This window comes from Equus caballus, chromosome 17 (genome assembly GCF_041296265.1).
Source record: "Equus caballus isolate H_3958 breed thoroughbred chromosome 17, TB-T2T, whole genome shotgun sequence".
Classification (NCBI taxonomy): domain Eukaryota; kingdom Metazoa; phylum Chordata; class Mammalia; order Perissodactyla; family Equidae; genus Equus; species Equus caballus.
The window spans coordinates 32,394,043-32,416,642 of NC_091700.1; the positions used below are offsets into that span (position 1 = coordinate 32,394,043).

The 22,600-nt window shown below is 37.2% G+C and overlaps 1 protein-coding gene across 8 annotated transcripts in view; it reads right to left on the reverse strand.

Moving 5' to 3' along the window:
• Positions 1 to 22,600, reverse strand: part of CCDC169 (coiled-coil domain containing 169) — a 97,982-nt gene that overhangs the window by 33,350 nt on the left and 42,032 nt on the right. For all 8 annotated transcript variants that reach the window (XM_070239531.1, XM_070239529.1, XM_070239532.1 and 5 more), the window contains 3 exons: positions 18,841 to 18,939; positions 18,574 to 18,627; positions 13,989 to 14,065 (listed from right to left, as the gene is read on the reverse strand). In XM_070239531.1, the coding sequence (XP_070095632.1) occupies positions 13,989 to 14,065; positions 18,574 to 18,627; positions 18,841 to 18,939 (230 nt within the window). The remainder of the gene's footprint in view (positions 1 to 13,988; positions 14,066 to 18,573; positions 18,628 to 18,840; positions 18,940 to 22,600) is intronic.

Here is a 22,600-nt window from a genome sequence, read left to right on the forward strand (position 1 = left end):
CCTGGAGAATTTATTAAACCCACCCACCCACACACAGCTGAAATTCAGTAAGAACACAGCTTTGTGGCATTTTAACTTGCCCTACTCCTCCTTTCCCCAGCTCTGTGGTATCCCTGTGAAGAAAATGATAAACTGATCCTAAAATTCATATGGAAATGAAAGACACTCTGAACAATCAAAACGATCTTGAAAATAATAAAGTTGGAGGACTCACAATTACTGATTTCAAAACTTACTAAAAAGCTACAGTCATCAAGACAGCATGGTACTGGCATAAGGATAGATTTATAAACCAACAGAATAGAACTGAGAGTCTAGAAATAAATGCATTTGTTCATGGTTAGTTGACTTTTTAAAAGGGTGCCAAGACAATTCAATTGGAGAAGAATAGTGTTTTCCAGAAATGGTGCTAGGATAGACACATGCAAAAGACTGAAATTGGACCCCTATCTCACACCATATACAAAAATTAACTCAAAATGGATCAAAAAGGAGCTAAAACTATAAAACTCTTAGAAGAAAAAATACGTATAAATCTTTGTGTTCTTGGATTAGGCAATGGTTCTTAGATATGGTCATACAATAAGAAAAAAAAATCCTAGGAAGCCAAGATCAGGTGGATTTAATCAAAATCAAAACATTTGTGCTTCAAAGGGTATCATCAAGAAAGAAAAAAAACTCTAAGGAATGTGAGAAAATATTTGCAAATCATATATCTGATAAGGTCTAACAGCCAGAATATACAAAGAACTCTTATAACACAACAATAAAACAAACTCAATTAAGAAATGGGCAAAGGACTTGAAAAGACATTTCTCCAGAGAAGATATACAAATGGCCAGCAAATATATGTAAAGATGTTCAATGTCATTAGTCCTTAGGGAGGTGCAAATCAAAACCACAATGAGATACCACCTCACATCCACAAGGATGGCTAAAAGAAAAAAAAAGCAAAAACGGATAATAAGTATTGACAGGGATGTGGAGAAATTGGAACCCTCATACATTGCTAGTGGAAATATAAAATGGTGTGCCATTTTGGAAAAAAATTTGGCAGTTCCTCAAAAAGATAAACAGAGTTAGTACTTGACCGAGCAATTCCATTCTTAGGTATATACCCAACAGAATTGAAAACGTGTATGCACACAAACTTGTGTAGGAATGTTCATAGCAGCATTATTCAAAATAGCCAAAAGGTGTAAACAATCCAAATGTTCATTAATTGATTAATGGATAAATGAAATGTGGTATATCCAAAAACTGGATTATTCAGCCACAAAAAGGAATAAAGTACTAATACATGCTCCTACATGGATGAACCTTGAAAACACTATGCTAAGTGACAAAGTCAGACATGCAAGGGCACATATTGTTTGCTTCCATTTATATGAACTAACAAGAATAGACAAATCCATAGAGACAGAAAGTAGATTAATGATTGCCAGGGGCTGGGAGGAGGGTGGGCTGGGGCTGCTAATGGGTATGGGGTTTCTTTCCGGGGTGATGAAAGTATTCTGGAATTATATAGGGATGACGGTTGCACAACTTTATGAATATACTAAAAATCAATGAATTACATTCTTTGAAAGGGTACAATTTTTGGTATATGAATTATATCTTGAAAATATTTTTAATTTTTTTATTGAGTTAATGATAGGTTACAATCTTGTGAAATTTCAGTTGTACATTAATGTTTGTCATTCGTGTTGTAGGTGCACCACTTTACCCTTTGTGCCCAGCCCCCACCCCACGTTTCCCCTGGTAGCCACTAATCTGTTCTCTTTGTCCACATTTTTAAATTCCTCATATGAGTGGAGTCATACACAGATTATCCTTCTGTAACTGGCTTATTTCACTTAACATAATTTCCTCAAGGTCCATCCATGTTATTGCAAATGGAATGATTTTGTTCTGTTTTGCAGCTGAGTAGTATTCCATTGTATATATATACCACATCTTCTTTATCCATTCATCTGTTGATGGGCACTTAGGTTGCTTCCATGTCTTGGCTATTGTAAATAATGCTGCAATGAACATTGGGGTGCATAGGACTTTTGGAATTGCTGACTTCAAGCTCTTTGGATAGATACCCAGTAGTGAAATGGCTGGATCATATGGTAGTTCTATTTTTAATTTTTTGAGGAATCTCCATACAGTTTTCCATAGTGGCTGCACCAGTTTGCATTCCCACCAGCAGTGTATGAGGGTTCCTGTTTCTCCACAACCTCTCCAACACTTGGTACTATTAGTTTTAGATATTTTTGTCATTCTAATGGGTGTAAGGTGATATCTTAGTGTAGTTTTGATTTGCATTTCCCTGATGATCAGCGATGATGATCTTTTCATGTGCCTATCGGCCACCCATATATCTTCTTTGGAGAAATGTCTGTTCATGTCTCCAGCCCATTTTTTGATTGGGTTGTTTGATTTTTTGTTGTTGAGTTGTGAGAGTTCTTCATATATTACGGATATTAAGCCTTTGTCAGATATATGACTTGTAAATATTTTTTCCCAGTTAGTGGGTTGTTTTTTTGTTTCAATCCTGTTTTCATTTACCTTGAAGAAGCTCTTTAGTCTGATGAAGTCCCATTTGTTTATTCTTTCTATTGTTTCCCTTGTCTGAGAAGACATGGTGTCTGAAAAGATCCTTTTAATACTGATGTCAAAGAGTGTACTGCTTATGTTTTCTTCCAGAAGCCTTATGGTTTCAGGTCTCAGCTTTAGGTCTTTGAACCATTTTGAGTTTATTTTGGTGAATGGTGAAAAAGAATGGTCAATTTTCATTCGTTTACATGTGGCTTTCCAGTTTTCCCAGCAGCATTTGTTGAAAAGACTTTCTTTTCTCCATTGTAGGCCTTCAGCTCCTTTGTCAAAGATAAGCTGTCCATAGACGCGTGGTTGTATTTCTGGGCTTTCAATTCTGTTCCATTGATCTGTGCACCTGTTTTTGTACCGGTATCATACTGTTTTGATTACTGTAGCTTTGTAGTATGTTTTGAAGTCAGGGATTGTGATGCCTCCCGTTTTGTTCTTTTTTCTCAGGATGGCTTTAGCAATTCGGGGTCTTTTGTTGCCCCATATGAATTTTAGGATTCTTTGTTCTAATTCTGTAAAGAATGTCATTGGGATTCTGATTGGGATAGTGTTGAATCTGTAGATTGCTTTAGGTAGAACGGACATTTTAACTATGTTTATTCTTCCAATCCATGTACATGGAATGTCTTTCCATCTCCTTATGTCGTCGTCCAATTCTCTCAGAAAGGCCTTGTAATTTTCATTATATGGGTCCTTCACTTCCTTAGTTAAATTTACCCCAAGGTATTTTATTCTTTTTGTTGCGATTGTGAATGGTATTGTGTTCTTGAGTTCTTTTTCTGTTAGTTCATTATTAGAATATAGAAGTGCTACTGATTTATGCAAATTGATTTTATACCCTGAAACTTTGCTGTAGTTGTTGATTACTTCTAAGAGTTTTCCAATGGATTCTTTGGGGTTTTCTATATATAAGATCATGTCGTCTGCAAACAGTGAGAGTTTCACTTTTTCCCTCCCTATTTGGATTCCTTTTATTCATTTTTCTTGCCTGATTGCTCTGGCCAGGACCTCCAGTACTATGTTAAATAAGAGTGGTGATGGAGGGCATCCTTGTCTCGTTCCTGTTTTCAGGGGGTTGGCACTCAGTTTTTGCCCATTCAGTATGATGTTGGCTGTGGGTTTGTCATATATGGCCTTTATTATGTTGAGGTAGTTCCCTTCTTTGCCCATTTTGTTCAGAGTTTTTATCATAAATCGCTGTTGGATCTTGTCAAATGCTTTCTCTGCATCTATTTGAGATGATCATGTGGTTTTTATTTCTCAGTTTGTTGATGTGGTGTATCACGTTGATTGATTTGCAGACGTTGAACCATCCCTGTGTCCCTGGTATGAATCCCACCTGATCATGATGTGTGATCCTTTTGATGAATTGCTGAATTCTGGTTGCCAAAATTTTGTTTAGAATTTTTGCATCTATGTTCATCAGTGATATTGGCCTGTAGTTCTCTTTTTTTGTGGTGTCCTTGTCCGGCTTTGGTATCAGCATGATGTTGGCCTCATAGAATGTGTTAGGAAGTGTTCTATCCTCCCTAATTTTTTAGAATAGCTTGAAAAGGATAGGTATTAAATCCTCTCTGAAAGTTTGGTAGAATTCCCCAGGAAAGCCATCTGGTCCTGGGGTTTTATTCTTTGGGATGTTTCTGATTGTTGTTTCAATCTCTTTTCTTGTGATTGGTCTGTTCAAATTGTCTGCTTCTTCTTGAGTGAGATTTGGGAGATTGTAGGAGTCCAAGAATTTATCCATTTCCTCTATGTTATCCATTCTTTTGGCATATAGTTTTTCATAGTATTCTCTTATAATCCATTGTATTTCTGCAGAGTCTGTTGTTATTTCTCCTCTTTCATTTCTGATTTTGTTTATTTGAGCTTTTTCCCTTTTTTTCTTTGTAAGTCTGGCTAGGGGTTTGTCTATTTTATTTCTCTTCTCAAAGAACCGGCTCTTTTTTCATCGATCCTTTCTACCACCTTGTTTGTTTCAATAGTACTTATTTCTGCTCTGATTTTTATTATTTCTCTCCTTCTGCTGACTTTGGGTTTTATTTGTTCTTCTTTCTCTCGTTCAGTTAGGTGTAGTTTAAGATTGCTTATTGGGATTTTTCTTGTTTGTTAAGATGTGCCTGTATTGCGATGAATTTTCCTCTTAATACAGCTTTTGCTGTATCCCATATGAGTTGGTATGACATGTTATCATTTTCATTTGTTTCCAGGTATTTTTTTATTTCTTCTTTAATTTCTTCAATGATCCATTGCTTGTTCAGTAGTGTATTGTTTAGTCTCCACATCTTTGTGCCTTTCTCAGCTTTTTTCTTGTAATTAATTTCTAGCCTTATAGCATCATGATCGGAGAAGATGGTTGTTATTATTTCAATTTTTTTAAATTTGTAGAGGCTTGCCTTGTTTCCCAACATATGGTTTATCCTTGAGAATGTTCCATGTGCACTTGAGAAGAATGTGTATTCTGCTGTTTTAGGATGAAGTGATCCATATATGTCTATTAAGTCCAATTGTTTTAGTTTTTCATTTAGCTCCACTATTTCCTTGTTGATTTTCTGTCTGGATGATCTGTCCATTGATGTGAGTAGGGTGTTGAGGTCCCCTACTATTATTGTGTTGTTTTTAACATCTTCCTTTAGGTCTGTTAATAGTTGCTTTATGAACCTTGGTGCTCCTATGTTGGGTGCATAGATATTTATAAGCGTTATTTCTTCTTGATGAAGTGTCCCTTTGATCTTTATATATTGTCCCTCTGTGTCTCTCTTTACCTGTCTTATTTTGAAATCCGCTTTGTCTGATATAAGAATTGCAACACCTGCTTTTTTTTTGTTTGCTATTAGCTTGAAGTATTGTCCTCCATCCCTTCACTCTGAGCCTGTGTTTGTCCTTTGGGCTGAGGTGTGTTTCCTGGAGGCAACAAATTGTTGGATCTTGTTCTTTAATCCATTTTGCCACTCTGTGTCTTTTTATTGGAGAATTCAATCTGTTTACACTGAGAGTGATTATTGATGCATGTGGACTTAATGCTGTCAATCTGTCACTCGTTATCTGGTTTTCCTGCATTTCTCTTCCTGTGTGCTTTAGCCTACCCATTTAATACTGCAATTTCTTATGCTGGGTTTCTTAGATTTTTCCTTATTTATGTTTTCTGGCTCTGTTCTGTTTTTCAGTTTAGTGGCTACCCTGAAGTTTGTATTTAGAATCTTGTGTATAATATAGTCTATTCTCTGGTGGTCTCTTACTTACTTGGCCTAGACTGATTTAGTCCCTTTGCTCTTCCCCTCCTAAATTATTATTTTCATTTCTTATTCCAACTTGTGTTATGAGTTTGTAGTTAGAGTGATAAGATCGTCTTTGCTTTGGTAGTTTCCTTACCTTTATCCTAATGCTATAGTTGAATATTTGCTATCCTATTGATGACCCCTTTCTCCCTTTTTTCTTTTTTTCAGGTATGAGAACCTTCTTGAGGATTTCTTGTAGTGGAGGAATTTTGGTTACAAATTCCCTTAACTTTTGTTTGTCTGGAAAAGATTTATTTTCTCCCTCATATCTGAAGGATATTCTTGCTGGATAGAGTATTCTTGGCTGAAGGTTTTTATCTTTTAAAGTTTTGAATATGTCACTCCATTCTCTCCTAGTTTGTAAGGTTTCTGTAGAGAAATCCACTGAAAGTCTGATGGGAGTTCCTTTGTAGGTTATTTTCTTCTGTCTTGCTGCCCTGAGTATTCTTTCTTTGTCTTTCATTTTTGCCATTTGTACTACTATATGCCTTGCAGTAGGTCTTTTTACATTGACAAATCTAGGAGATCTGAAAGCTTCCTCTACACACATTTCTCCCTCAATCCCTAGATTTGGGAAGTTCTCTTCTATAATTTCATTAAGCACACTTTCTGCTCCATTTTCCTTTTCCATGTTCTCGGGAATTCCTATGATCCTTAAGTTCTTTCTCCTCATTGAGTCAGCTATTTCTCTGAGATTTTCAATTTTTTTAATTCTTAGTTCTCTTTCTTCCTCTGTCTGGAGCCATTCAGCCTGTCTATCTTCAATTATGCTAATTTTCTCCTCTATGGTGTCTACACAGCATTCAGGGAATCCATATTCTGTTTTATCTGGTCCATTGTGTTTTTCATCTCTAGTAATTCTGTTTGATTCTTCTTTATAATTTCAATCTCTTTTGTGAAGTAACTCCAGAATGTGTTGGCTTGTTTCTCTACCTTTCTCTCTACCTCATTGAGTTTTTTGATTATAGCTACTCTGAACTCATTTTCACTTAGTTTACCTATTTCCAAGTCCTCAGGAGTTAATTCTGTGTTTTTATTGTTTTCCTTCTGGTCTGGAGCTTTTATAAATTGCTGGATGGTAGAGGAGTGGTTTTTGCGCATGATGGTAGAATTTGGTTGCAGTTACAGCCTGTCGCCACTAGATGGGGGTTGAGAGCCATGCATTCTGAGCTCTCTGCCTTCAGGCAAGATGGCAGCGCCCAGCGCGGTTTGACGGGGGGGAGGGGCTGTTTTTCTCACATGCTGATCTGGATTCAGATCAGCTCTGTTTTCTGGACTCCTGGGGCCCTGGCTTTATGGGGTCCCCATGCATGGAAGCTTTTCCCCGTCAGCTGGTTTCCACTGTACTCGCGGCGGGAGTCCTAGACGATCCCCTGGTCGCGCGGCCCCTCCCCCACTCCTTCCCGCACCCCCAGTAGCGATCCCAGTCTCTAGGGGAGGGAGCGAAGTTCTCTCCTATCCCGCTCCAGCGCCTCTGAGGCCTGCTGCAGGGTCTCTGTCCTCTGTTTTGTGGTACTGTACGTCTCTGACGTCCTGGCATTAGGTTTATTTGCTGAAATTCAATATTTTCCAATCCTTTGTTGTAGTTTGGAGGGGAGAGAGTGCCAGGTCAGCTCACCCCGCCATTTTGCTCCGCCCACCCTTGAAAATATTTTTAATTTTTATTTTATCTTATTTTTTTTGAGGAAGATTAGCCCTGAGCTAACATCTGCCGCCAATCCTCCTCTTTTTGCTGAGGCAGACTGGCCCTGAGCTAACATCCATGCCCATCTTCCTCTACTTTATATGTGGGACGCCTGCCACAGCATGGCTTGCCAAGCAGTGCCACGTCTGCACTTGGGATCCGAACCGGCGAACCCCAGGCCACCAAAGTGGAATGTGCAAACTTAACTGCTGCGCCGCCAGGCTGGCCCTGAAAATATTTTTTTAAATGTTGTATTTGGGGAATAAACGGTTTCCTGTGTTGAAAAAATTTTTAGTTAAATAATGTTTTAGAATAATTTCATCTTTAGGTGTAATATGGAATTAACCACAAGCATTAATTATATCATATTTAATTAATAGTTCACTATGGATATTTATTGTTTGCCATACTAAATGCTTACATAATACTTTGAGAATGTTTTAAATAGCTTCCTAAATATGAACCATTTCTAAAAGATCTAACTGACATGATGACACTAACCATCAAGCTGAGGTACATCATTCTAAAAATATGTTTAATCTCCTAGACATCTTTTAGAGCAGTGTTTCTTGAACTGCAGAATACAACTCATTAGTGGACTGATTTAGTGAATTACAATAGCAACATTAAAAAGTAGAACAGAATAGAAAATATAAGTATGCATTACACACAGTAAGGGTACGTGTTATTTCAAAAATTGTTTCAGTTACATATAAATATATATTGGGTATACTGGGTCACAATATGCTATCAGTCCCAAGCAACAGAGTTTGGAAAACATTTTACACTCCTGAGTATTGTTGTTTTTAAAGAAATGATAGTGGCTAAGATCCATGCAAGATTATGTTAGCACAACAGTGTTGTAGATTTGTCACTTGCAGTTTCAAATTATTGTCATATGTCTTATTCTCTTCCCACAAATCAATTCTTTGTTGCTTTGCTAATTCTTCTTCTTCTTTTTTTTTTTTTGAGGAAGATTAGCCCTGGGCTCACATCTGCTGCCAATCCTCCTCTTTTTGCTGAGGAAGACTGGCCCTGAGCTAACATCTGTGCCCATATTTCTCTACTTTATATGTGGGATGCTTGCCACAGCATGGCTTGCCAAGCGGTGCCATGTCTGCACCCGGGATCCAAACTGGCGAACCCCAGGCCACCGAAGTGGAACATGTGAACTTAACCACTTCGCTACCAGGCTGGCCCGCTTAGCTAATTCTTTATATTCAACAAAGTACTATACATTGAAGAAGAATAGCTAACATTTATCGAGGTAGGGATTTTTCAATAAACTCTAAATTTCATACTAACTATTCAGTTTGGTTTCCATCAACCCTGTTTTGTAGGTGAATAAACTGGTTCTGAGATGGGTTACTTACATAAAGCCACATTAAATAGTAAATGCCAGAGGCAAAAATTGATTCGAGTCTACCTGCTTCAAAGCCAATGCAAATTTTCATTTACCACTTCTCACTATTTTTTAAAATGCTGTACTGTAGCAGCTACTCAAGCATTCACACTATTATTTTGACTTCAGGGCTTCCATAGTCTATCTAGTAGATAGAGTTTCTCTTAATTTTTCTCTTTCAATAGAAAGTAATTAAAAATGATCACAAAGTACACATATTCTTTTGTTATTGGCTGCCCCAATACTATCCTACAAAAACACACAAACACTTAAGCAATTAGACACAAGGATTCCCTTAATTACTACTGTGACTTTTCCTATATACATCTAGTTCCAAATTAAGAAGTTCTCAGAGTTTAACTTTTTTCCTATACGTACTTAAAATCTTTATTTTTCTTTCCTTAGAAGAACCTTATAAAAATACCTCAATTTCTTGAATATCTTTTATGAGCTTTAGGTACTTTAAGTTGTGTTAAAAGTATACATATTCTTACAGAAAATACTAAAAGTATAAAAATAAGCTATCCACAACCCCACTCTACTGTTTTGTATTATATTTTTATTTACTACTATAGGTAAACATTTTCCCATGTCAGCTATATATTTTCCCAGAATGCAATTTTTTGTAACTTCATAATATCATTATAGTTTATTGAATTTTTCCGTTAGTGTTTGATATTTGGGTTGTGATTTCTCCATTCTAGCTGCTTTTCTTATCAAAAGGATGTTCCCCTAACGCCCTCTCTCTTAATGAGTCCTACAATCAATTTCTCTCAGGACAGTAAGGACTGTCTTGTTATTTTCTTCCTCTTGGGCCTTTAATAACTCTAAAACTCTTCATAAGCAGGAAAAAAACAAGGCTGCACACTGAAGAATAAAATTAATTTTACAGTTTTCTACTTTTAGGAACCACTGCTTTGGTATCAGTTTTTGAGCTCCTTGCTCACAGGAATATGATATTTCATTGCTAATACATGCCACGGGTCACAATCAATAAGGTTACCTAGTAACTTGTCTAGAAGCTTTCGGCAACTTCCAAACCTCATCCTACAAAGACTATTTCTCCTATTATCTTAAAGAGCCTTTTTTCAAATCAGTATATCTAAGGATTTCTAGAATATATCTTTCAATAGCAGTATAGAAATCTTGTTCATTTGTGGCCATAGTTCCACACAGCAAGAATATAATAGCTAATAGTCAATCAGGCACTATCCCTCTGATAGATTTTTTAATAGAATTTCAGTTAAATGGGTATTTTCTACTGCTCTGATTTATTATGAACTTTAGAAATAAATGTCACTATTTTAACATTAGTGTATATGAGAATATTAACCAAAGCAAACATTAAAAGCCAATAAAAACTTGACTTTTAAAACATTGTTTTAGGGGCCAGCCCTGTGGCCGAGTGGTTAAGTTCGTGCACTTTGCTTCGGCAGCCCAGGGTTTCATTGGTTCAGATCCTGGGGCGTGGACATGGCACCTCTCGTCAAGCCATGCTGAGGTGGCGTTCCACATGCCACAACTAGAAGGACTCACAACTAAAAATATACAACCATGTACTGAGGGGCTTGGGGGAGAAGAAGGAAAAAGTTAAAAATCTAAAAAACAAACAAACATTGTATTAAGTATAACACATACAGAATAGTGCACAAAACATAAATGTACAGCTCCATGAATTATAAGAAAGCAAATACTCGTGTAACTACCACCCAGGTCAGCACACAGAAGATCGTCATCACACTGGAAGATGTCCTCATGTCCCGCCAATTATTATTCCCTTTCTCCTCCACATTTGGTAACCAGTATCCTGTCTTCTGACCCCACAGACAGTTTTGCCTGTCTTTGAACGTTATATGAATAGTATCCTATTATACATAAATAGTCTCTTATTTCTGGCCTCTTTCATCCAACACTGTGATAACTGTTTATAATGTTGTGTGAGCTGTGGTTTATTTGCTTTTATTTTTGTTATTATTTATTTAAATAAATGAATATTTGTTTTTAATTGCTGTTATTATTCATATATATGAATAATATATACAATATAATATATTGTATAATATAATATATAAAATAATATATAATATGTGAATAATTCATATATATGAATAATAACAGTAATAAAAAACAAATATTCATATATATATCTCTCAAAAATTTTTATCCATTCTTTTATTGATAGACATTTGTTGTTTTTTCGGTTTGGAGCCATTACGAATAAAGCTGCCGTGAACATTCTTGTACAGGTCTTTTGGTGTAAATGTATGCACCATTCTGTTAGGGATGTAACTAGAAGTGGAATTGTTGGATCATAGGTGTATAATCAGCTAAATGTAGAAAGTAATGTAAATAGTATTCCAAGTGATTGTACAAATTCATACTCCTACCAGCAGTGTATGAGAGTCCTCAATTCCTCCACATCTTTGACAGCACTTGGAATCATCAATCTTTAAAATTTGTGGTGGTATCTCATAATTTTAATTTGCATTCTGCTGATGAGTAATGGTGTTGAGTAACTTTTTATATGCCCACTGGCCATTTGGATATCCTCTTCTGTGAGGAACCTAACACCAAAACTTGTTTTTAAGGCAAAAAGATTGAATCATCAACTAAAGAAGTATACTAAATTCCAGAGTTAAGTCAGAAACTCAGAACAACATTTTAATGTAGTGCCAGTTATATACATCTAATTTGGAAGATTACAGGTATACAGAAATATTTCTAGTATATGAGTTATTTGGGTTATTCATATTTCCAGAAAGTGAAGGAGTTTTTGTCCATTTGTGTGACCATTCATTCATTCAAATATTACTAAACACCTATTTATGCCAGGCACTGTATTCAACGCCAGGTTCTATCAAAGATGGAAGTGATATATCCAAGATCAAGCATGAGCAGCGCCAGAGGGCACAAATAAGCTTACTGAGCAGGTATCCAAGATCATCATCCATCTCTGATGTGCCAGCACCTCAAGTTCAGCTCAAACCTATGGCGTGGAGGGCCCCACAGACAACTGATCATCAGAATGATATACAGCTGCTGCTACAAGAGGACAAGGAGGAATGGGTTTGGCACCTGGGTGATCTACTTGATCGTCCTTTAGTACTACCTTTCCCAGTTTTGACAGTAAGTGGACAAGAACCTTAGCCATGGCTTGGAAAGGACATAGCAAAACAGGGCTCAGACTCTCAGTTGTAGAAAGGTCTAGGTCATCCCATCAGGGGAAGAGGAGGCCCACACTTGGTTCACTGATGAATCAGCTTGGCACGGGGGTCTGCAGCTGCACTGTAACCCTAGTCCCTCTGCCCAAACCTGTTTCCTTCCCTTCTGCCATTGATTCTAAGAATGTTCACTAGTAAACTTCCTGCATGCCGGGTTCCATTTCAGAGTCCACTCCCTGAGAGATCCAACCTACAACAGTATTCAATAGAAAATCAAACTGCCCTCACAGTCCTATAATCTAGTGATATATATATGTATATGTATGTTAATATATGATTAGAATGAAGCTGTTTTATTTTTATTTTCAAAATATTTCTCCTTTCACTACTTAAGTAAATTTGAATAACAGAGGTGATATCTTTTTAAAAGAAATTTGAACTGAAAGATAAATGTAAAAATAAAAAATAAATTTTTAGGGTGATTGTGCAGAAAAGAGTTAACATAGCAAGCCTGTTATCCTTAGAAAGCCCTGCTGGCAAGGTTGGCCCTTTGCTGGTGTCTGGGAACTTAGTGGTAAACAGTTCTTTACTCTGATATAAAATTTTCCTTAAATGAAAAGAATGATTTGCCGTGCTTAACCTGTACAAATAACATGGTTTATGCTGAACATCTGTTTTCCTTCTGGGAGTCTGGAATTTTGGTATGTGCTAGGCAGAGGTACCTCCATGATCAGTCCTCAGTAAAAACATTGAGCACTAAATATCTAATGAGTTTCTCTGGAAGGTAAACTTCACACGTTGTCACAAGTGTTGTCGCAACTCATTGCTGGAGAAATTAAGCGTGTCTCTGTGACTCCACAGGGGACTTTTAGAAGCTTGCACCAACTTTCCTCCAGACTTCATCCCATAGACCTTTTCCTTCATATCCTTTTATTGTAATAAATTTTAGCCACATCACAAATATATTCTGAGTCCCATGAGTCATTCTAGGGAATCACTGAATGTGGGAGTGGTCTTGGGGCCCGCAACACAGAGGTATAATAGTTTTCAAAGGGAAGTCCTTTTCCAAAATGTACTTTAATGTTTTAACTACATTATATTTCCATTGATGAAAATGTACAAAGATAATTATAATTTAAAGTATTATGACTACTCAAGGAACAGTACTCTTATCCATCTAGCCAAATATTGGACAAAATGTTGTTATCCTATGAATTTCCACCAAAGAAACTTACTATCTTGCATACCCCTTGAGTGCCTGTATTTGAAAAGGATTCTGATTTATAGATAATTTATGTCTTGGTTTACTTTTTTTATATTAAGTTATATATGAATATATTCCCGTACATAGGATAAATTTTATAAGACAGGGAATGCCTGAGTAATTCTTCTGTACTTAATACAGGACCAGGAACAACTGTGTGTAGATATAACCTCCTAGACCCATAAAACGTTCCTCTGTTCTTTATTCATCTTAAATTGTTTTTGTTTACATAGAAAAACATAGTTTAAACTGCACTATCATCTACATTTATTTCCTCACTAAAACGGTTAAGGCTGATAATTTAATTGTATTTATATTGTTGTTAATGGTGTAGTTTTAAGCTCTCCTTGGGTACAGTATTGTTTTACCTTAGAAAATGTAAACTTTTCATGTTGGAGGACAAAAAATGTTCCTGTGATCTATAAAATGTATATAAATAGCGAAAGGAGAGGACAAACTTCTTTAAGTTCTCTTACCATCTGCTACTTTATATCGTTGCTATAAAATCTAGATGTTCAACTTCCAAAATATAATGGACACCTGTTTTGTCAGTACCACTCACTTTCAAATATAACTAATTAGAAAGGAAAGATACAGTTAGACTTACGTTTTCACGAGATTCTGCTTCATTCTAGGCAGTTGATCCTTCTGTTGTCTTTTAGACATTTGGTATGAGCCAGAGACCTGAAATACAAACATTTAAGCATTCATCCTCTTATTTCATGATTGATTTCAGAGATAAGAGGAACAATCAATTCTCAATTAACTGTTAACCAAGTCCGTTAGTAGCACGTATAAGAGAAGCTAAAAATAATGGGAAATTCTGGCCCTCTCCAGCAGTACGAGGCTTCTAAAGATAGTAGAAACCCCTCTATCGCAAGCTCACACTCCATACCATTTTAAAAATAAATATAGAGGGAACTGTGAAAATCATATCGTCTACATGGTATAGATTATTAAGGATTTTGTAATAGACACTAAATATAAATAATACTTGGACTCTGTCATTAAGGTAGATAAGACAATAGAAAATGTAGATATGTTGAAATGGAAAGACAAGATCATATTTTCATGTTTGTCTATTTTGAAATTCTTCCAGGAGACAGAAGTAGAGACTGCTTGTGGGTGGTGTAAATATAATCTGCAATTCAGGAGCAATTGAGGCTGATGACCTTAGAGATGGCAATTGAAGCCACAAGTAACTGAGATCATTCATTGAGAGCACACAGAGAAATAAGAGAGTTGATGATATAAACTTGGGAAAGCAACTTTTAAGGGATAGGAGAATCAGTCAAGATAGATAAGGCCATCATCTAAACAATGGAAAAGCCCAGGAAAAAATACTGTTATGAAAGTCAAGAGGGGGGAATATTTTAAAAAGTGAGCATAGTTAGACTATGGAATGCCTCAGAGTTGTCTACTACCAGGAGGCTTGAAGGGAGTCAATGTATTTGGCTATTAAAAGCTAAACTGTGTCAGGGTCCAATGGTGGGGTCAGAAGGAGGGAAAAGCAAAGGCAGTGAGTATAGCCACTCTTTCACGAAGTTTGGCTGAGAAAAAGAAAGCTAAGGTAGTAATTTTATGAGGATAGTCAGAGTAAAATAAAAGTTTGTTTTCATTTTGTTTTGGTGGAAGAAATGAGCATGTTGTAAAGGGCTAAGCCACAGCCAACAGAAGAGAGATTAAAAATATAAGAGGAAATAATTATTAACTGAGTCCTAGAGGCAGTAGATAGACTTGGGAAGAAGTTTGGGCTGCTTTTTCTTTAAGACAGGATGGGGAACAGGAATGGTGGATAAAGATATAGACACATTTGAAGGTAAAAGGGAAGATAGTTGGATTTCACACCTGATGAACTCTCTTTTTTTTGTGAAGTAAAATGCTAGATCACCGGCTAAGAGTGATAACTTTGGGCACGTTGGACAAGAAGATGGAATTTGCTCATTTATCTACTCAGCAAATGTTATTGAGTATCTACTATGTGTCACCACTAGATGAGGCACTGGGGTACGAAGACAAATCATGGTTCTTACAATCTATTGGGGAAACAGCAAAACAAATAGATTGTACAATTCACTGCCTTGGCAGAGGTCTGCATAGGTGCTTTGTAAGCATACAACAAATTCAGGCTATAGGGGGCTCCACATGGAAGAGTAGCCAATGAAGAACTAGAGAAAGGACATTCCAGGCAGAAGGAGCAGCAAGAGCCTAGGGTATAAAGTACCGTGATAGACCTAAGAATTGCGCATATTGTTGGTCTAGCTGGAGTACAGGCTGTGAGTAGGGACAAGGCTGAAGAGGCAGGCACTGGTGTCAGAGAGGACCTTGAAGAACACACCAAAGAGCTTTGCTGAGATCCTTTTACAATGCAAAGTCACTGAAGGTTTTAAATGAGGAACAACACCATAATGTCTGTATTTCGGAATGATCGCTTGGGCAGCAGAGAAGAAAAATGAGTATGGTGAGGACAAGATGTTAACAGCTATGCTGTTGAGATTATATCTTAAGTCTAGATTTAAAGCTGGGGACCTCTACTTTTAAATGAACAATACCAAAATAAGAGTTGTCAAAAAAGGCAGCAGAAATAGCTGGATAGTCTGGAACCTGTTATGAGGAATGGCTAATGTAACTTAATATTTTAGTTCAGAAAAAAAAAAAAACTATAGGAAGACTGAGAATTACTTTTAATTCTTTGAAAAGTTGTCATATAGAAGGGGAGTGTAGAATTGTTCTGTGTTCTTCAGAGGATGGAAATAAAATCAATGGATTTTAAGGAAGCTCCAGGGAAGGAGAATAACGAGCATCATAAGATGCTTTACCACGTCTAGAATTAACTAACAACGAAAACAAAATGGCCTCAGTTTCCTTATCTGTAAACCAAAGCAATATATTCAACAAACTTTCAGATCCATTGCTAAAATTCTATATTTATGGGAATAGAAGTTGTGTTTATTATGTGTTGCAAGAAGCTCTAGTCAGTCTTTCTGTCTGACTTTTAAGTAATGCACTACCTGAATATTCTTTAAAAATAAAGTCTGTACTTTATGCACACTGTGTAAAATAGAAGAATCCGGAGATGTAGAAACTCAGTTTCAGTCAAAACAGTGAAGACAGCAGAAGTATAAAGAGCAGACTCAGCAAATAGCTCTAGTTATCTACCAAAGAATCAATTATTCATGCATTCAGCGTGGAAAGAACTGCAAATCATCCATTGACCTTTCCAGTCACCATGTATCCACATGGTCAGAACCATCTTTGACTATAAAGATGAACAATTCACTCTAGAGTGAAAATCCTTATTAACATTTATACTGGGGAACAGGATTAACATCTTCCTGGGAAGCTGTTAAAATAGGCTTTGATTAAATGTTCAGTGATCCTGTATAATCAGGGTAGGAACTATTCCACCTACATGAATTTTTCAGCTAATCAAAACAAAGGAGGAAGGCTAAGGCAAGTAGAAATTCTGACATCCCTGTCACAGTGAGAGGGGCTAGGGAGATCAGGAAAGAAAAACAGGAAGATAATGTCCACCATTTACTGGAATTTGGAACCTATTACGTGCCGGGCATTTCACTCAGCACTTTACATACATATAATCTCTAAACATTCACAACCCCCCTGCAAGATACTGCTATTATTTCCCTGATACAGAGGAGGAAAGAAACTAAAGCACAAAAAGGTCACACTGCAGTAAATACAAAGCTGGGATTCAAATCCAAATTTGCAATGACTCCAAAGTCTGTGGCCTTTCATCACATCACGGCTTCATAAAGGAGGCAGCATTTGTGCTGGACCCTTGAAGGAAACAGAACTGGCGTGTATGAGAAGCAGCACATTCCAAGTGGAGCACATGGTCTGAGGAAAGGGATGAGGGTGCCTGCACTGCAGGAGAAAGCAGTGCTTCCAGCCAAGGACCTGGGACCATAAAGCTTGAATTAATTGTCCATATTATGGGTAAGAGACCACAAGGAGTGACCCTATCTTGTCTCAATTTCCTACTCACCTTAGCACTAGAAGTCCAAGCCTCCCATTACCCACTATTGCCCTGACTTCCATTCTCAAATTGTTCTATACTTCCTTTGTCAGCTCCAATTCTCAAACCTAACTCACTCGCTCTCAATCCTTTTGTTGATTCAATGGATACTCTGGATCAGTGATTAGCAGATTACCTTTATGACAAACCCAGCCCTCGAGGTCCTCTACCTCTTTGCCTCACCTGGCTATGTCCTAAGGACTCCCACCCTCTTTTTGGCTCTTCTTCCCTTGACTATCACTGTTGAAACTCTTCAGAGCTATATCCTAGACTATCTTTTCTTTTCACCCTGTGTATTCTCCCTGATATATTTCATTCATTCACATGGCGTGATTTACTATCTATATGCTAATAATTTCCAAATTTATATCTCCAATCTTTATCTTTTTTTTTCTGAGATTCACATATCCAACTGATCTTTGGACACGTCCATTTGGATAATGCACATTGAAAACTGAACTCGTATCCTAATCTTAAAACACATACGAAAATGAAGTTAATAAGGACTAAATATTTAAATGTCAAATATTAAGCAATTAAGTACTAAAAGAGATGTGATGAATGTTGTGAAACATTAAGATGCAGATAGTCTTTTAAACTATGACATCAGAGGCCATAAATAAAAGATAGCTCTGACAACATTGAAACAAAAACTCTATTAATATCAACATCATAAATAAAACTGAAAGGCAAATGAAAAACTGTGGAAAATATGTGCAACATCTTTCATAATTTACTGTTCACATTCCTGTCCTGTCATTTGTAAGTACACTTGTTCTAGCAATAGCAATGCTCTATCTTAGACCTCAACACACATAATTATGAAGTGAAGCGCCTTGAATTTCATGATAGCAGAGGGATAACTGCTTATTTGTTTGAATTCTAGCAATCACAGATCAAACTAAAAGCATAACTAAGGAAACAAGTATGCAAAAAATTGTCTTAATTTGGGAAACTTTTACCTCCTTTTTACCTTTTCATAAAAGTTATGTACTTTCCTTTTCACCCTCCATATTCAGAAACTTGGTACCTTTTCTCCCATAATTCCAACATCTGTTTCTCTACTAACCCAAACCAATCAAAAACCTAGAAAAGTGAAAAACATAAAGTAAAAGGAAACTCTTAGAATTTGGAAGTAAAAAATAAAAAATGTTACCTGAGACATCTCAGCTAGGTATATACGGCGTTCATTGTTGGTCTTGTGGTACGCCTATACGGAAGATACCAAAGTGAAGAATCCAGCATGAGAGGAGATTGACAATACTAGCAAGACTTTTACTAAGTCTCAATCTTGTTTTCTAAAAAATAGTGTAGGAAATAGTTTTGTAACTATTTTGTAATAATTATATAGTAGGTTTGTAGATAACATACTAAAAATTATGGCAGTTTCAAAGGAATTTCTTAGTATAGAAGAAAAACAAACCTTTGACTCTTGTTCCAGTCTCAGTGCATAGTTTTTCACTTGATTTTCAAGACTCCTCTTTTCTTTTTCTAGCTGTTTAAGTAATGTGTTTAAGGATTCCTGAAAGTATAAATAGCAAAGTTTTACATGTACTCATGTTCTAAACAACAGTAAGCAATGACCAACAATTTCTTCACAGGTGAATGCCTTCTACCTCATAACAATTTGTGATTTCATAATGTTATAATATGTACCTTTCAAGTAATAGTAGTAATAATAATTACAAGATTTCTTGAACCCTAACAACATGCCACATCCTGTGCTAAGTGGTTTCCATAGAGTATTTGATTTAATCCTTATTACAGCCCTTGAGATGGCTAATATATTTATTTCCATTTTACTGTTGAGAAAATTGCATCTGATAGGTTAAATAACTGGGCCAAAGATGCACAGCTAATAAATGGTGGAGCTGTAATTAGAACACAGGTTATCTGACTCAAAAGGCCACACGTGCTCAACAGTTATTCTGTGTGTGTTCGCACGATTGCTACCAGTGAAACAGAAGTGCAGTGGTAGAACAGGCAATAAGGTTGATAACCAGGGGAATTGTGAGAATATCGCAGAGCAAGGCAGTTCCGGAAACTAAGACCTCCATCCAGATACCCCTCATCACAAACAGCTGAAGCTGAGTAAAGAAGAGAGTTAGCGAAGTGCCAGAGTGACAAGGCAGTACACCAATTTGGTTTAAAATTTTAGTCCCCAAACTAATAACTGATCATTTTCAGTGCCTTCAATTATTTCTCATATTCTTACACATTAAATAAAAAAATCTCCAAGTTGAATTCTATACAACTCTTCTTGGTCATGATCTAGGTCACTGACTCTATTAAAAGAAACAAAGAAAAACGGAAGCAGCTGATTTAAATCTCCACAAAGCTAAACTGCAGGATATTTTAGAGCTCATAGCCTCCTCTTGAAACACAGCTAATTCTCTAAAAACTTTACTTATTCTTAGGTACTTGTTAATAATTTCTAGAATTTAAAAAATTGTATCAACAGGATAATTAGGTCAGCTGAAACAGAGCAAGTTCTGGTCTCTAAAAATAACACCAGTGATAAAACAAATGCCTTGGAAGTGACAATCCTCCACCATGCATATTTGATTAACATCCCTGTTCAAACGTAATCGGGTGATAGCTCAGGCAGGCATTATTTGTCTTTGAAAATTATGCACTGGCATCATCAATGAGTTTCAGTCCCCCTCCCTCAAGTACGAACTTGCTCCAGAAAAAAATCAATGAAAGCCCTGCAAATATAAGAGGCTAAAATGAGTTACTTTATAGAAAATATCTAAAACCTTATGAAATAAACCACTGCTCAAGCATGAAAGCTTTTGAAGGGATAATCAGGGACTGATGGAAGCCCTTCAGATTTTGCTGCATGAACCCTTGCTCTGAGGCTTCCAAGCTTAGCCTATCGTAGTGATACGGTTCAGTTGCATCACCGTTAAGTACATTTTTATAGATGTTAAAGAGAATCTAACCCCTTTTTAATATTGTTTCAATGGGGAAATGCACTCTAAGTCCTAAAAGAAGTTAGCTTACAAATAAACTACTGGAATACAAATTATTTTTATATTACAGATGATTTGATGAGATATGATCCCAAACTCTGGAAGCTCATATGAGAAGTGTATATATGAAACAGTTACAATTCAAGGCAATGTACGATTAAACGCCAAAATGAGAAACAGATAATAAACGCTTCACAAGTTTTTAAAAGAGGCTGATCCATGTGGGCTAAAGCACTCAGGTCCTCGACATGGGAAGGATTGGGATGGGCAAAAATGAGGGGGCCAGGGGAGCTATGTATTGGTTATAGGCTTGCGTCAGAAATGATTATTTATGTCAGACTATGTCTTGCTGCTACTCCCATCCTGACTAGTTTCCTTGTCTTGTCGCCTAATTTTACAATTCATTCATTTATTCAGAAATTATTCATCAAGCACCTCCTGTGTGTCAGGCATTGTGCTAGGATGCCACAGTAAGAATTACAAACTCAGACCCTGTCCTCATGAAGCTGAGAGTCTAACAGGAGGCCAGAATGTGGTCCATCTTGGTGAATATAAGACATGAGCTTGAGAAGAATCTGTATTCTACTGTTGTTGGATGGAATATTCTATAAATGTCAATAGACTAAGTTGATTGATAGTGCTGTTCAGGTCAACTATATCTTTACTGATTTTTCTGCCTGTTTGGTCTATCAATTACTGACAGGGGGGTGTTGAAGTCTCCAACTTTCATAATGTACTTGCCTATTTTCCCTCCAGTAATTCACCAAAATTACCAATTAAGTGTTCCTACTAGTTTATGTTTCCAGCAGCTTCAGTTCCAGACAAGCAGTTCTCAGTGACCGTCTGGATTTGTCTGTTTATGTAGATTTCAAGGTGGAAGTTTGCCCTGCAAACTCAGTTCTCTAATGAGTCAAGAAGAGTCACTGACTTTCAGGTGATCCACCTTTTTTCTTGTTGTGATGATAGGACTGATGACTTCCAAGCACTTATACCTTGGAGCTAAAACTGGAAAGTGCAAGCCTTTCTTGATCCTCTTTTCTAAGTGGAATGGAAATAATGCATTCTCCAAATCAACGGCTGCATATCCTACACCTGAAGACTTATTAGTCTGCTCTAGCAGTTTTACCACATCTGGCAAAGCAGCTGCAGTTGGGGCCACTAACTGGTTATGTCTGTGGTAGCCTACAGTCTTTCTCCGAGGTGCATCCAGTTTTTGCAGGGGCCAGACTGGCAAATTAATCAGAGCTATGATGGGCACCAGCTCCTTTGCATCTGTTAGTTCTTTGGTTGTGGGACTAATCTCTCTGTCTTCCTTGGGTTACGAAATTGTTTTGTTTTATAATTTTGGCCTTGGGTGAGAGGACACAGTTTCTAAAGTTTCCATTTTGTCTTCCCCAACATGATAGCTTTTCCTTCAGCAATGAGGGCCCAGTGTGGAAGTTAATATCAACTGCCAAGTATATCTATTTCAATTATGTGCTCAGGGACTGGGAAAATTATCTCTGTGGGGCAGGGGAGTCTGTGGGCACATTGGGCCCAGTGTGATTGGGACTTTAAGCATAGATCCCATTCTGGGAATCAATGTCAACTCAGACCTCAAAATGTCTGGTTATTTCCTTTTCCACAGCATACAGTAACCTGTATAAGTGGCCAGAGATCCCTTTGCGGGAAGCCTGGAGATACCGTCATGATATATACTTGGACTGTTATTTCAGGGTCCTTCCTCCTGGGAACCCAGTCAGCTCTTTGGTCAATGATTACTGGTTCAAGCCTGAGAAATGAGCAAAGAATTGTGCTTTCTATTGGGTTAATTGTCCTCAGCCTCCTACTCCTCTGTTCTCATTTGTTTCGGTTTTTTTTAGTGCGGAAGATTGACCCTGAGCTAACATCTGTAGCCTATCTTCCTCTTTTTGCTTGAGGAAGATTGTCCCTGAGCTAACATCTGTCCCAATCTTCCTCTCTTTTGTATGTGGGATGCCACCACAGCATGGCTTGTTGAGCAGTGTGTAGGTCCACATCTGGGATCTGAACCTGCAAACCCCTGGCTGCCACAGCAGAGTGCACAAACTTAACCACTATGCCACCATGCCGGCCCCTGTTCTTGCCTTTTTTTGTTATAGATGTTGAACACCACCCTCATTAATTGGCCTGGCACCAGGAGAGGAGGTGGGGGCAGCTCCGGGGCAGGGAGCCTGTTGCCTTGTTGGG